The sequence below is a fragment of the Rattus rattus genome, chromosome 6 (assembly GCF_011064425.1).
Source record: "Rattus rattus isolate New Zealand chromosome 6, Rrattus_CSIRO_v1, whole genome shotgun sequence".
Classification (NCBI taxonomy): Eukaryota; Metazoa; Chordata; class Mammalia; order Rodentia; family Muridae; genus Rattus; species Rattus rattus.
Genome location: NC_046159.1, coordinates 60,523,894 through 60,537,488, shown reverse-complemented (window position 1 = coordinate 60,537,488; position 13,595 = coordinate 60,523,894). Strand labels below are relative to the sequence as shown.

At 41.0% G+C, this 13,595-nt stretch overlaps 1 protein-coding gene across 1 annotated transcript in view; it reads left to right on the top strand.

Moving 5' to 3' along the window:
* Window positions 1–13,595, top strand: part of Alms1 (ALMS1 centrosome and basal body associated protein) — a 101,466-nt gene that overhangs the window by 71,118 nt on the left and 16,753 nt on the right. Inside the window, exons 15-16 of the mRNA XM_032906187.1 lie at window positions 782–871; window positions 3,632–4,776. Of these exons, the coding sequence (XP_032762078.1) occupies window positions 782–871; window positions 3,632–4,776 (1,235 nt within the window). The remainder of the gene's footprint in view (window positions 1–781; window positions 872–3,631; window positions 4,777–13,595) is intronic.

Here is a 13,595-nt window from a genome sequence, read left to right as displayed (position 1 = left end):
TTTACTGTTGCTAAATGAATGTTCCTGAAACTGTTCTGATTATGTAGGCCTCCTGATGCATTTTAGTCTTTATTGTCTTTGGGAATAGAATCTAAGGTCTTTTAGCATTCTTCAGAATGTTAGGACAGCTCCAAAATAGCCTGCTCTAGTTCCTTCTTTCCGTATTGTGTGCTGCACTCCTGATTCCTCTTTTGAGAAGCCACCGATGCTTTCAGTGACTTCTGGTTTCCATTTCAAAATGTTTCCCATCTTGAGAGACTCAAGTCGGTTGTCTAGAGTTTTCTATGGTACTGCTTGCTAGAATTTCTTTTTTCTTTGAGCACTTAATACCTCTTCATCTGTCTCTCATGGTGATTCTTTTTTCAAACTTTTAAAACAGATATCACATGTTTTTAATTGATTTTATTTTATGTGTATGGGCGTTTTGCCTATATGTATGTGTGTGTACCACTTGAATATCTGTGCCTGTGGAGGTCAGAAGAGGATATCAGATGTCCTTGAACTGGAGTTGCAGATGTAGTAGGCGAAACTGAACGCAGGTGCTTTTAACCACCGAGCTGCGTGTACCTCCAGCCCTTTACGTTGTTTCTCTAGCTCTATATGACATGCTTGTGTAAATGTGCTTTTTTATTTGCATTTCCCATGGTTCTAAACAATGGTATAGATTTATGTTTTCTAGTGCCAGTAACAATGGCTTTCACATATTAGGAAATTAGAGGTCTTTTGGGGGTAGGGTGTCAACTTCTTGTATGAATTTAATGAATTCATTTTGTTTTCTTAGGGTCCAGTGATATCACTGTGCAAGACAGAAAAACTGGAAATCTGCCAGACGCTAAATCCATTAAACAGAAGGAAGGATCCTTAGAGATAGGTAATGCAGTAAATGTTACTGTGTGTGCCTAAGTGCTACTGTTTGTGTTTCTGGTTCATTCTGACAAAATAAGATGCTTTTCTATTTTACTTATGAATATCATTTTAGTACTGCCCTCCATACTCAATTCAACCAACTCTGCAGAAAACATTTTGAGAAAAAAGTTATCATTTTTGACTGTGTATAGATTTCTCTTTTTTTGTCATTACTTTCCACAGATAGCACAGGCTAATGACTATTGACTTAGCATTTGCCCTATTTCTGACATTGTAAGCAATCCAGTGATGATTTAAGGTATAGAAGCACTGGTGATGCACATGCATATGCACGGGTGTACATTGGTGTCTCCCTGTTACGCAAAGCAGTTGGCATCTGTGAGAGGTCAGGAACCACTTCCACCAGACCCCGAGGAACAGCTGCACCCGGCTGATGATGCTAGAAATGCAGTATTGTGTCTTAGTTCTGAATCATGGATACATAGTCAAGTCAAGGTAATTATAGAATACATAACTAGACCTGGTCTCAAACAAAACAATAAAAAAGAAAATGGGATTTATATTTAAATGGTTTTTACGCCTCCTTCATGAGGAAGTTGTCAGTGTGCTATAATGTGGATAAACGTTGTAAGGAGATGCACTAAAGCCCAATAGCCCAACCATTAAGGCTGATCTAATGCTTTGACCCTCTTGATAGTACCAGTCTGTCTTGATTACTGTTGAGTCATGGTAAAGTTTGCTTTTCTTCTGTTCGGTGTAGTGAATAGTCAGACTGGTAATTAGAACCACTTTTATTTTAGTTTCTTTTCTATTATTGTGATAAAACACAACCAAGGCAACTTAAAGAAGGGTTTATTTGGGCTTATGTTCCAGAGGTATAGGAGTCCATCATCATCAGGGTGGGGAAGTGTGGCCACTTGGTAGGAAGCAGATATAGCCACTAGAGCAGCAAACTAAGATGTGAGTCTTAAAAATGTGCAGGCATGAAGCAGAGACTGAGCTGTGAATGACGAAGGCTTTGGAGTGTCAAAGCCCGTCCTCAGGGATATACTTTATCTAGCAAGGCCACACCTTTAAACCTTCCAAGCAGTGCCTCCACCTAAGGAGGGGATACATTGTTCTCCTGAACAACTATACCAACTATATGTGGAGGTTTGGTGTGTAGCTGTGTATTGTAATGCTTAAATTCTGCACCCGAATGGCTAGGCCTACATGTGAATTCTCACACTTACAAGCCTTTGTTGTGCAAACCTTGCTCCTTAATTTAAAACTATTGGTTAAATAAAATTGACTACAGCAAATTACTGGAAGGGTTGAGGTAGGTGGGTTTTGAGTTACCAGGTTGGGGTGGAGAAGAGAGGAAGAGAAGAGAGACCCACAAGGAGAGAGACAAGAAGGCACCATGAGAAGAGAGGTACCATGAGCACATGGCCAGGAGAAATAGCAATACTTGGAGAACACCACAAGGGAGATAGCCAGGCCAGCAGTTAGAAAAGATTAGGGGTAAGCCCCCTGCCCCTCCCCAGTAATTTTCTAAGCCAAATAAAATAACCATAGTCTGAGGTTTTTTGAATGCCATAATTTTGAATGGTCCAGCAAACATGGATGAACTTTTAATGTGGTTCAGAAAACCACATTCAGCCTAGTAAACTATAATATATGATTTATTCAATAATACGTATTTTGATGTAGAATGATGATTGCCCAAAAGTGAGGCTTTAAAATAAAATTTTTCACACCACCCACTTAATGCTGATAGAGAAATCTCAAGTTTTTTTGTTTTTGTTTTAAGCTGGAAATATCCATCTATATCTTAGTAGCAGGGTGCTTTTTTTTTTTTTTTTTTTTTTTTTTTTGTAAGAAAGAACACATGTGGACTGGAGAGATGACTCAGTGATGAAGAGCACTGCCTGTTCTTCCAGAGGTCCTGAGTTCGATTCCCAGCAACCACATGGTGGCTCACAACCATCTGTAATGAGATCTGATGCCCTCTTCTGGTGTGTCTGAAGACAGCTACAGTGTACTTTTATATAATAACTATAATAAATATAATAGAGAGAGGGAGGGAGGGAGAATGAAAAAAAAAAGAAAGAACACATACAAAAAGTAGTCTGAATAGAATAGAATAGGTGGTGAATACACAAGGCAACTAATTTTAGTCTGGAGAACAAGGGGCTGTCCTTGATCATACATCTTTGTCACATGATGGTAGAGTTCAATCCATATTTTGTTTTGTTTTGCTTTGTTTTGTTTTAAGAAAAGGTATCCTTGGCTGTCCTAGAACTCACTGTGTAGACCAAATTTGCCTTGAACTCATGGATGTCCAGTGGCTTCTGTCTAGTTCTTGGACTGCTTGTGTTTAGTTTTGATATAGGGTACCATATAGTTAGCCCAGGCTGGCCTTGAATTGGTTGTGTAGCAGATGGTGGCCTGCATCCTGATCATTCTGTCTCAATGTTCTGAGTGCTGGCATTGTAAGTGCAGTTTAGACCATGCTAGGAGTTGAACCCGGGTCTTTGTGCATGCTAGGCAAGCACTTTTAAAGCTGAGGCCCAGTCCCAGCTTTGTCATACAATAGTGGAGTTTGTCCAAATCCTTATTTTTTAACTTATGCCAGTATGATTGTTAAGTATTTATAAAAGGAATACAACTATTTCTAAATTCTTTCAAAATTAATTAATTCTCTTTCTCTCTCTCTCTCTCTCTCTCTCTCTCTCTCTCTCTCTCTCTCTCTCTTTCTTTCTTTCTTTCTTTCTTTTTTCAGAACCTGAATGTCACTCCGAATTTGCAAACACCACTCACTCTGTCTTCAGGTCAGCCAGCTTTTACTTCCACCACCCAGTGCACCTGCCCCAAGAGCAGGATCTCTGCCACGAGTCTTCGGGAAGGAATGTTCTCACGCAGCATTCTTGGAGGGATCTCTTTCACTCTCATTCAGGGCACAGCGGCCTCCCGCCCCCTGGCCCAAGGTCAGACAACACCGAGATGGAGTGCACCAGAGTTAAGAGCCTCAGCATGGATTTGAATTTGGGGGGCCATGAGAAGATACATACTATCAAGAATCAGGCCAGAGACACAAAAGACAAAAGACAGGCAAATGACCCAAAAAAGGATCAGAAGGTCACCCCAGAACTAACAAGTCAGTGCCCCATGAGTTTGAATGAACTGTGGAACAAGTACCAGGAGCGACAGAAGCAGCAGAAACCGTCTGGCGCTTGTGATAACAAAGAGCTCTCCTTGGTGGAACGGCTTGATCGTTTGGCTAAACTGCTTCAGAATCCCATCACACATTCACTCCAGGCCTCAGAAAGTACTCAAGATGACCGCAGACGGGGACGTGGAGCCAGGGGGTGGACTGGGAGGAGGCAACATCAACAGAAAGGCAAGCAGCAGAGGAAGTGGAGTAAGAGCTTAGAGAGGGGTCACAGTACAGGTGACTTTAGGAAAAGCAAAGTGCTTTCTCCTCATGAAGGTGGGAAATCCAGTCAGCTTAATATTGAGAAGATTAAACTAGATAAGTACATCCTGAGAAAGCAGCCAGATTTTAATAATGTCAGCAATACCTCCTTGGATTCTAGACCCTCAGAGGAAAGTGAGCTCCTCACAGATAGTTCCAACCTTTTTTCCAGCACTGAGTCTCCTGTGGAGTCAGATGTATTGACCCACACTGGTAGGGACATGCCTTTAAATGAGAGGAGTAGCTCCATTTCTACCGTTGACACAGCCCGGCTGATCCAAGCCTTTGGCCACGATAGACTGTATTTGTCACCCAGGCAAATTAAATTATACAGTAGTGTCACTAATCAACGGAGGAAACATCTGGAGAAGCCATGCAAGCACAAGAAGAAGGCATTGAACACAGCCTGCCCCCAAATGCCTTCTGAGCACACCAGAAGGAGGCACGTCCAGGTACACGGCTACAAATTCCAACTGGCAATATGAATGCCTTTTTTTGTGGACGTTTTAGTTAATCTCTTCACAACAGGTGGAAAAAAAAAAAAGCCATTTGTCCTTTCCTCACTATAACATTTCTTCCCAGCTGGAAAAGAGTGAGAAAGTGTAGCACTGTGCTCTTGTTTGTTGTCATTCTTTCCACCAACACACCCCTGCCAGGCACGCTTTGCACTAGGTGCCTTCAGGGTCTGGGAAGTGAAGGAAGCCCCTGGCCTGGGGAGCTGCAAGCCTAGCATGGCCTCTGTTTGGCCCAGGGATGGGGAGTTGTTTTTGTTTTTTTTTCCCTCGTCTTTTGATAAGTATTTGCTTTTAAATACTTACACTTAAACAATACAATATGATCTTTTTTTTTTTTTAAAGTAAATGAAGCATTAGGATCATATCAAAGTTGAAAATGGGGTCAACCACAACACGATTTAAAGTATATAACTAAATGAAGAACTAGGAGATAGAAGACAAGTTGAACCAGAGGGGTTAGATAAACCTGGTGGGTGTGTTTGCAAGAAATAAGCTGCAGTGTGGTGTCACACACTCTAGAAGATCAGCTGTGCTCACTTAGCATTATATTCTCAAGAGCAAGTTGGAATCTCAGAGTTATTAGTCCTCAGTTACAAATACCCAAGTGAAGTTTCCTCATCTGTCTTCATAAGGAAGACGTTACAGGGTCCCAAGCACTCCAGGGACCTCACGGTATATGGCACAAGAGTCAGAACCTGTTACCACATTACATCGGTAGCAGAGATGGTAAAGACAGGTGCTCCACCCAAGAGAAAATAGAGCCGTGCATGCGTTGGTGCACACCTGCTACCTCAATTTAAGACTGAAGCAAAGGGGATCATGAGTTTAAGGCCAACCTTAGCTACCTAGTGTAAACCTGTCTCAAAAAAAAAAAGAGTAAAGTCTAGAGAAAAGCTCTCCAGGGAGATTGGAGTAGGGAAAATAGAATTTATATTTATTTAGGTTTTCAAATTTCCTATTTCCTATTTGTATTTTATAAATAAATACCTATTTTGGCATTTTGTGCTCAAAATACTTTGTCAGTAGGACTGCATGGAGACAAGTCTAGAGGGAAGGAGATAGGAGATGAGGTTTCCCATAAGCAACAGTTCTCATGATTAAGCTTTTGGTAGATATGAAATGACAGTGATTACATGTGTTAATAGTTTTTTTAAGTGATAAAAAACGGGGGTTGGGGATTTAGCTCAGTAGGCCCTGGGTTCAGTCCTCAGCTCCGAAAAAAAAAAAAAAAAAAGAAAAACAAAAAAAACAAAACAAAAAAAAACCCGGCAATAATACTGGAAAGAGGAGAAAGGATCCAGGTTGAAGATTTACGTGTGACCATATAATGCAATGGTACACTTTGAGCTGAGCATCAAGGTGCATATCTGTATACAGAGTACTCAGGAAGCTGAGACCCTAGCTCCAGAGTCAGATGGTTTTCTTCTCTTTTCCAATTAAACAATTAAGTGACATTTGGGGCTTATAGTAATCATCTGTACTCTGCCCTTCCCCCTATCCCTTGGGAGTCAATGATTTGCCTCTGTTTCTGGGGACTTGCCTATTCTGGTCATTTCATATAAATATAACCATATAGTCTGTGACTCTTGTCAGGTTCCCCTACTCCCAGGGATTGAACATGGAACATATAATCCTTTTGAGGCACATGCTCTACCATTAAGATACAGTTCTGCCCTTTTTACATTCTTTTCAAGGCTCATCTATGTCAAAACACAAACAGTACTTCAGTTTTTCATGTTTGGTAATACTCTGTGTACGTATATGCGATACACTGTTTTTTTAATCTAGTTATAAGTGCAGTCGTACACACTTGGACACTTTCAGTGCTTCAGCTATTGTGAGTGCGGCTGATCCTGGAATCCCTGTATGCAGTTCTTTGAGGTACACCCACGAGGGGAAATCAAATCATATGGTAATTGTGTCTTACTGAGAAACTGACCAACTGACAAGACCACAGTGCCTGTCCTTGTAGGCTTCTGCCAGCAATGAAGGCTCCTTGGGCCTCACATTGCTCCTTTGTGGCTGCTTATTTTCTGGGGTTTTTATTGTTGGTTGTTTTGGTTTTTTTGTTTGTTTTTTTAATGTTATCTCCTAGCCTATACTATTGAGTATAAGGTGGTTTCTCACTGGTTTTATTTACATTCCTATTGAACATCCTGTGTGCATCTTAACCATTTGTATAGCTTCTTTGGAGAAATGCCTTTAGAAACTTAGTTGCTTGGCTTTTCCTTCCGTAGCTGTTAGACTTTTCTGTATGGTAGTCCCTTACTAAATGTGAAATCTGAAAATATATCTTGCCATTCTGTAGGTTGCCCCTCACTCAGTTACTTTGTTGGCTGTATCTTTGACCTACAGCAGATTTACTAGTGCAGCATGTACTTTCTGTGACCCAGGTTTTGGGGGCCATATCCAGGAGATCGTTGCCAAATCAAATGTCATAAGATTCTTGTCTTTTTAGTCTAGCTTTTATATTTAGGAATTAAGTCTGTTTTGAGTTAATTTTTATACATCGTATACAGAAAAGGTCTACTTTCATTCTTCGGCATGTTTATGTCTAGTTCTGGCAAGATCATCTGTTTAGACTGTTTTCCCCATTTGTTCCTTGGCACTGTTAATTAGAAATCTTGATAGTGTGTATGTGTGTCCACATTGGGATACTCAGCTCTGTTTCATTGGTTTGTTTTACTCATGCCAGTCCCACAGTTTGGATTCAGTATATCTTCATCATAATTTTGGATAGCAAGAACCGTCCTGTTTTCAAGATTATTTTGACCACTCAGTCCCTTTAGAACTTGTAAATATTTTATTCTTTCTAATGCTATTGTAAGTATAAATATTTTAATTTCATTTTTGGATTATTCGTTAGTGTAGAGATGCATAGCTAATGTTTACATGTGATGTTGTTTTTGTGCCTTACAAGCATCATTGAATTGATTTGTTAACTCTTTTCTTGTAGAACATACAGAATTTCCTACCATCTGCAAATAGAGACAGTCTTTCTTCTCTTCAATTTGGATGGTTTTAATTTTTCTAACTGATTTACGGAGAACTTCTAATAGAGAGTTGAATGTTAAAAGCTGGTACCCTTGTTCAAGTTCTCAGAAGGAATACGTTTAGTCTTTCACAGTTAGGAATGTTACTGTGGGTTTTTCTCTTGTGACTTTTGTTATACTTTGCTAGTTTGGATTTTTTTTATTATAAAAACATTTTAATATTAGTCAAATTTGGCATCTAATGAAATGATCATCAACTTCCCATTCTTCCCATTTTCTTTTGATGTGGTATATATTAATTGATAATCACATGTTGAGCCACAGTTGCATTCTTGTGTAATTCCCGTTTTGCCATGGCATGGGGTTCTTTTCAGTGCCGTAGGATTTGCTTTGCTTGCCTCTGAAGAAGATTTTACGTCTAGGTTGTTGCGAGGTCTTTGCTGCTTTTGCTGTCAGGATAGTACCAGCCCTGTGGAATAGGTTTGTCACCTTGCTGTGTTTTGATAATGAGTGTTAGGATTAATGTTGTGATTAATGTTAATTCTTTGTGTTTGATAGAATTTAATTGCTATAGATCATATATTTTTCTTTGGGGGCCTTTTTTTAAAAAAAAAAAAACAAAAACCTAAATATAAGTCTAAGATGTCTATTCTTTTTTTTTTTTTTCTTTTCTTTTTTTCTATTTTTTTGAGCTGGGGACCAAACCCAGGGCCTTGCGCTTTGCTAGGCAAGCGCTCTACCACTGAGCTAAATCCCCAACCCCAAGATGTCTATTTCTTGAGTCAGTGTTTTTTTTTTTTTTTTTTTTTCTTTTCTTTTTTTCGGAGCTGGGGACCGAACCCAGGGCCTTGCGCTTGCTAGGCAAGCGCTTAACCGCTGAGCTAAATCCCCAACCCCTCTTGAGTCAGTTTTTATATTTTGTGTTTTCTAGTAGGTATAACTTTTTTTTTTTTTAAAAAGGATATATTTATTTTATTTCAAATGGCTTTGAACTCAAAACTGTCTGCCTGTTTCCTGGGACTATAGACTTTTGCCACCATACATGACAATGTGTGTTTGTTATTTTTTAATTGTACAGAAAAGTGAAATGTTTTAAAACAGAAATACAATAAGACTGGCTCTTAAATTTACTTATGCCAGTTGGCTTTAGGACTATTTCTTTAGTTGAATTGTGAGTCCTCTACAAAGCCTGATTGCAAATCTTTTAATGGGTATATGATTTGAAAATGTTCTTCCTTTATGTTTCTTGAAACAGAGTCTCTGTATAGCCCTGGCTGCTCTGGAACTCACTACATATACCATTTAGCTGGCATGAGACTCCAGAGCTCTCTGCCTCTCCCCACCAAGTGCAGGGGCTAAAGGCCTGTGCCACCGCTGGGCTTGTTCTTCCCTCTTTCTGCACTGCTCTCCAAACCACTGACGTCACTTGCAGTGCACCACTTCAGCAGAGTCCTTTTATGTACGCATCGTATGCGCTCCTCGGTGTCATATCTGATAGCTAGGCTCAGCTCACGTCGGGTACACAAAGTACTCCTTGGCTTTCTTGTAGTGATTCTGTAATTTTAGCTTTCCTTTAATTTACATCAGTGGTAGCTACTTTTTAAAGATTGTATGGCTGCAACAGGGGCCTGTTTTTTGACCAATTATATGGTCAATTTTGGAGAAAGTACCATGAGGTGGTGAGAAGAAAGTATATCCTTTTGTTTTAGGATAGAATATGTTAAGTCCATTTGGTTCATGATTTCTCTTAGTCTTTCTATGTCTCTGTTTAATTTCTGTTTCCATGATCTGTCCATTGATGAGAGTGGGGTGTTGAAATCTCCTACTATTATTGTGTGAGGTGCAATGTGTGCTTTGAGCTTTAGTAAGGTTTCTTTCATGTTTGTAGGTGCCCTTGTATTTGGAGCATAGATATTTAGGATTGAGAGTTCATCTTGGTGGATTTTTCCTTTGATGATAAGGAAGTGTCCTTCCTTATCTTTTTTGATGACTTTTGGTTGAAAATTGATTTTATTCAATATTAGAATGGCTACTCCAGCTTGCTTCTTCCGACCATTTGCTTGGAAAGTTGTTTCCCAGCCTTTCACTCTGAGGTAGTGTCTGTCTTTGTCTCTGAGGTGTGTTTCCTGTAGGCAGCAGAATGCAGGGTCCTCATTGCGTATCCAGTTTGTTAATCTATGTCTTTTTATTGGGGAGTTGAGACCATTGATGTTGAGAGATATTAAGGAATTATTGCTTTCTGTTATATTCATATTTGGATGTGAGGTTATGTTTGTGTGCTTTTCTTCTCTTTGTTTGTTGCCAAGACGATTAGTTTCTTGCTTTTTCTCGGGTGTAGCTTGCCTCCTTATGTTGGGCTTTACCATTTATTATCTTTTGTAGGGCTGGATTTGTAGAAAGATATTGTGTAAATTTGGTTTTGTCATGGAATATCTTGGTTTCTCCATCTATGTTAATTGAGAGTTTTGCTGGATACAGTAACCTGGGCTGGCATTTGTGTTCTCTTAGAGTCTGTATGACATCTGTCCAGGATCTTCTGGCTTTCATAGTCTCTGGTGAGAAGTCTGGTGTGATTCTGATAGGTCTGCCTTTATATGTTACTTCACCTTTCTCCCTTACTGCTTTTAATATTCTTGTGCATTTGGTGTTTTGACTATTATGTGACAGGGGGATTTTCTTTTCTGGTCCAATCTATTTGGAGTTCTGTAGGCTTCTTGTATGTTTATGGCCATCTCATTCTTTAGGTTAGGGAAGTTTTCTTCTATGATTTTGTTGAAGATATTTCCTGGTCCTTTGAGCTGGGAGTCTTCACTCTCTTCTATACCTATTATCCTTAGGTTTGATCTTCTCATTGAGTCCTGGATTTCCTGTATGTTTTGGACCAGTAGCTTTTTCCGTTTTACATTATCTTTGACAGTGTGTCAATGATTTCTATGGGATCTTCTGCTCCTCTTGTATTCTGTTGGTCTGCTCCTCTTGTATTCTGTTGGTGATGCTTGTATCTGAGGCTCCTTGTCTCTTCCTTTGGTTTTCTATATCCAGGATTGTCTCCCTTTGTGCTTTCTTTATTGCTTCTATTTCCATTTTTAATTCCTTCACCTGTTTGTGTTTTCCTGGAATTCTTTCAGGTGTTTTTGTGATTCCTCTCTGTAGGCTTCCACTTGTTTATTTATGTTTTTCCTGCATTTTTTTTTTTTTTTTTTTTTTTTTTTTTGGTTCTTTTTTTTCGAGCTGGGGGACCCAACCCAGGGCCTTGTGCTTCCTAGGCAAGCGCTTTCCACCACTGAGCTAAACCCCAACCCCTGATCTTGCTTTTCTTGTGTGTTTGGATATTCAGTGTTTGCTTTGGTGGGAGAATTGGGCTCTGATGATGCCATATAGTCTTGGTTTCTGTGCTTGGGTTCCTGTGCTTGCCTCTCACCATCAGGTTGTCTCTGGTGTTACCTTTTTCTGCTATTTCTGACAGTGGCTAGACGGTCCTATAGGCCTGTGTGTCAGGAGTGCTGTAGACCTGTTTTCCTGTTCTCTTTCAGCCAGTTATGGGAACAGAGTGCTCTGTTTTCAGGTGTGTAGTCTTTCCTGACTACTGGTCTTCCTATGGACCTGTGTCCTGAATCCACCAGGCAGATCACTTGGAGCAGAAAAGTTGGTCTTACCTGTGGTCCTGTGGCTGAAGTTGCTCCTGGGAGGTTGCTTTCGAGCTCTCTGTGAGGGCGACAACCAGGAGGGCTTGCCCGCCACCCAGGTGCACCTGGGTCCCAGATGGCGTTAGGTGTTTTTCTCTGGAGTCAGAAATGTGGGCAGAGTGTAGTCTCTTCTGGCTTCCTAGGCATGTCTGCCCCTCTGAAGGTTTAGCTCTCCCTCCCACAGGATTTGGGTGCAGGGAGCTTTTGACCAGGTCCCTTCAGGTCTGGGCGGTGTTTGGACTGCAGGGGACCTGCCGCTTGAGTGCCCCTATCTTCCGGTTCCCAGAGGCCCTTTACAGTTTCCTCTTGGGCCAGGGATGTGGGCAGGGTTTCACAGTATTGGTGGTCTCCTCCTCTCTGCACTCTCAGGAGTCCCCACCTATCCGGTTGGTGAGCTCTCTCTCCCTCTCTTCATATTTTTTTTTCTTTTCTTTTTTTCGGAGCTGGGGACCGAACCCAGGGCCTTGTGCTTGCTAGGCAAGCGCTCTACCACTGAGCTAAATCCCCAACCCCCATATTTTTAATATACATGTTTCACTTTGTAACCCAAAGCTGATCCCACGCTTGTAATCCTCCAGGACTGTAGGTATGCAATAGTATGGCTTGTAGAAAACCAAAACAAAACAGAACAAAAACCCTTTAGTACTCAGGATGGTTTAATTAAATGTGTTCCAAATCATGGCCTCTCTTTAAAAAATTTTCCCTGTGCCCATTCTCATCTTGCTTATATTACTGGCCTTTTGGAAATAAGTTTTGAGTTACTTGGGTTTTAAAAAATGTGTGTGTGTGTGTGTGTGTGTGTGTGTGTGTGTGTGTGTGTGTGTGTGTGTACACATGTACATGCATTTCAGTAGGTATAAAAAGCACCCCACTGTTTCGTGCTTTATGTTCATAATCTCAGAATCTATTGGCATCTAATCACAGGTCTATCTAATCCAGGTGCAAAATATTCCGTGTAATATCTGAACATTCACGTGAGCTCTGCCGAATACTCTGCCCATCTTGCCAGCACATAACGCAAGCAGTCAGATCTTTGTCCCTCTGTGTCCTTGTCTTTTCACCTTACATTTCTCTCTTCTGAGAGGGTGGAGCCTCCCCTCCCTGGGTATTCCCCCACTGTGCCACATCAAGTCTCTGCAGGGCTAGGCACATCCCTCTCCCACTGGGGCCAGACAAGGCAGTGAGGGGAACATATTTCACTGACAGGCAACAGCTTTAGGGATAGCTCCCTGCTCCACTTGTTGGGGGACCCACATGAAGACTAAGCTGCACATCTGCTATATATGTTTGGGGTGTCTCAGTCCAGCTTGTATATGCTTTTTGGATGGTGGTTCAGTCTCTGAGAGCCAAGAGTCCAGGTTAGTTGACTCTGTTGGTCACCCTGTGGAGTTCCTATTCCCTTCAGAGCCTTCAATTCTTCCCCTAGTGCCCTCCAATGTTCCCAAGTACCCTCCAGTGTTTGGCTGTGGGTGTCTGTATCTGTCTGAGTCAGCTGCTGGGTGGAGGACAGCCATGCTAGGCTTCTGTCTGTGAGCATAACAAGAGTATCAGTAGTAGCATCGGGTTGGTGCTTGCCCATGAAATGGGTCTCTAATTAGACCCATTACTAATTGGCCATTCCCTCAGTTTCTGCTCCATTCCCCATCCCTGCAGTTTTTATAGACAGGATAAATTTTGGGATAGGTTTTGTCGGTGGGTTGGTGTCCCTATCTCCAATGGGGTTCCTGCCTTGCTATAGGAATAGCCTCTTCCAAGTTCATATCCCCACTACTGTGGGGGTATCTCAAGGACATGCCGGAGACCTGGGTAGGGGAGCTCTCTGTGAGTCTTTTACATGTATACTGGAAAGGTAATTTTTCAGTTAGGCTACACAATGCTCAATCTCATATAATACTACAAAACTTCTTTTTAAAATATTCCTGCCTGAATTGAAGGTGTGTGTGTGTGTGTGTGTGTGTGTGTGTGTGTGTGTGTGTGTGTATGTGTGTGTGTTCGTTTTGAGTGAATACTATTTGTCTTTTAAGTGTCTTACATATTTCCAAACTCTGGTATGGCACAGTTGTAGACTCCTTCCAAG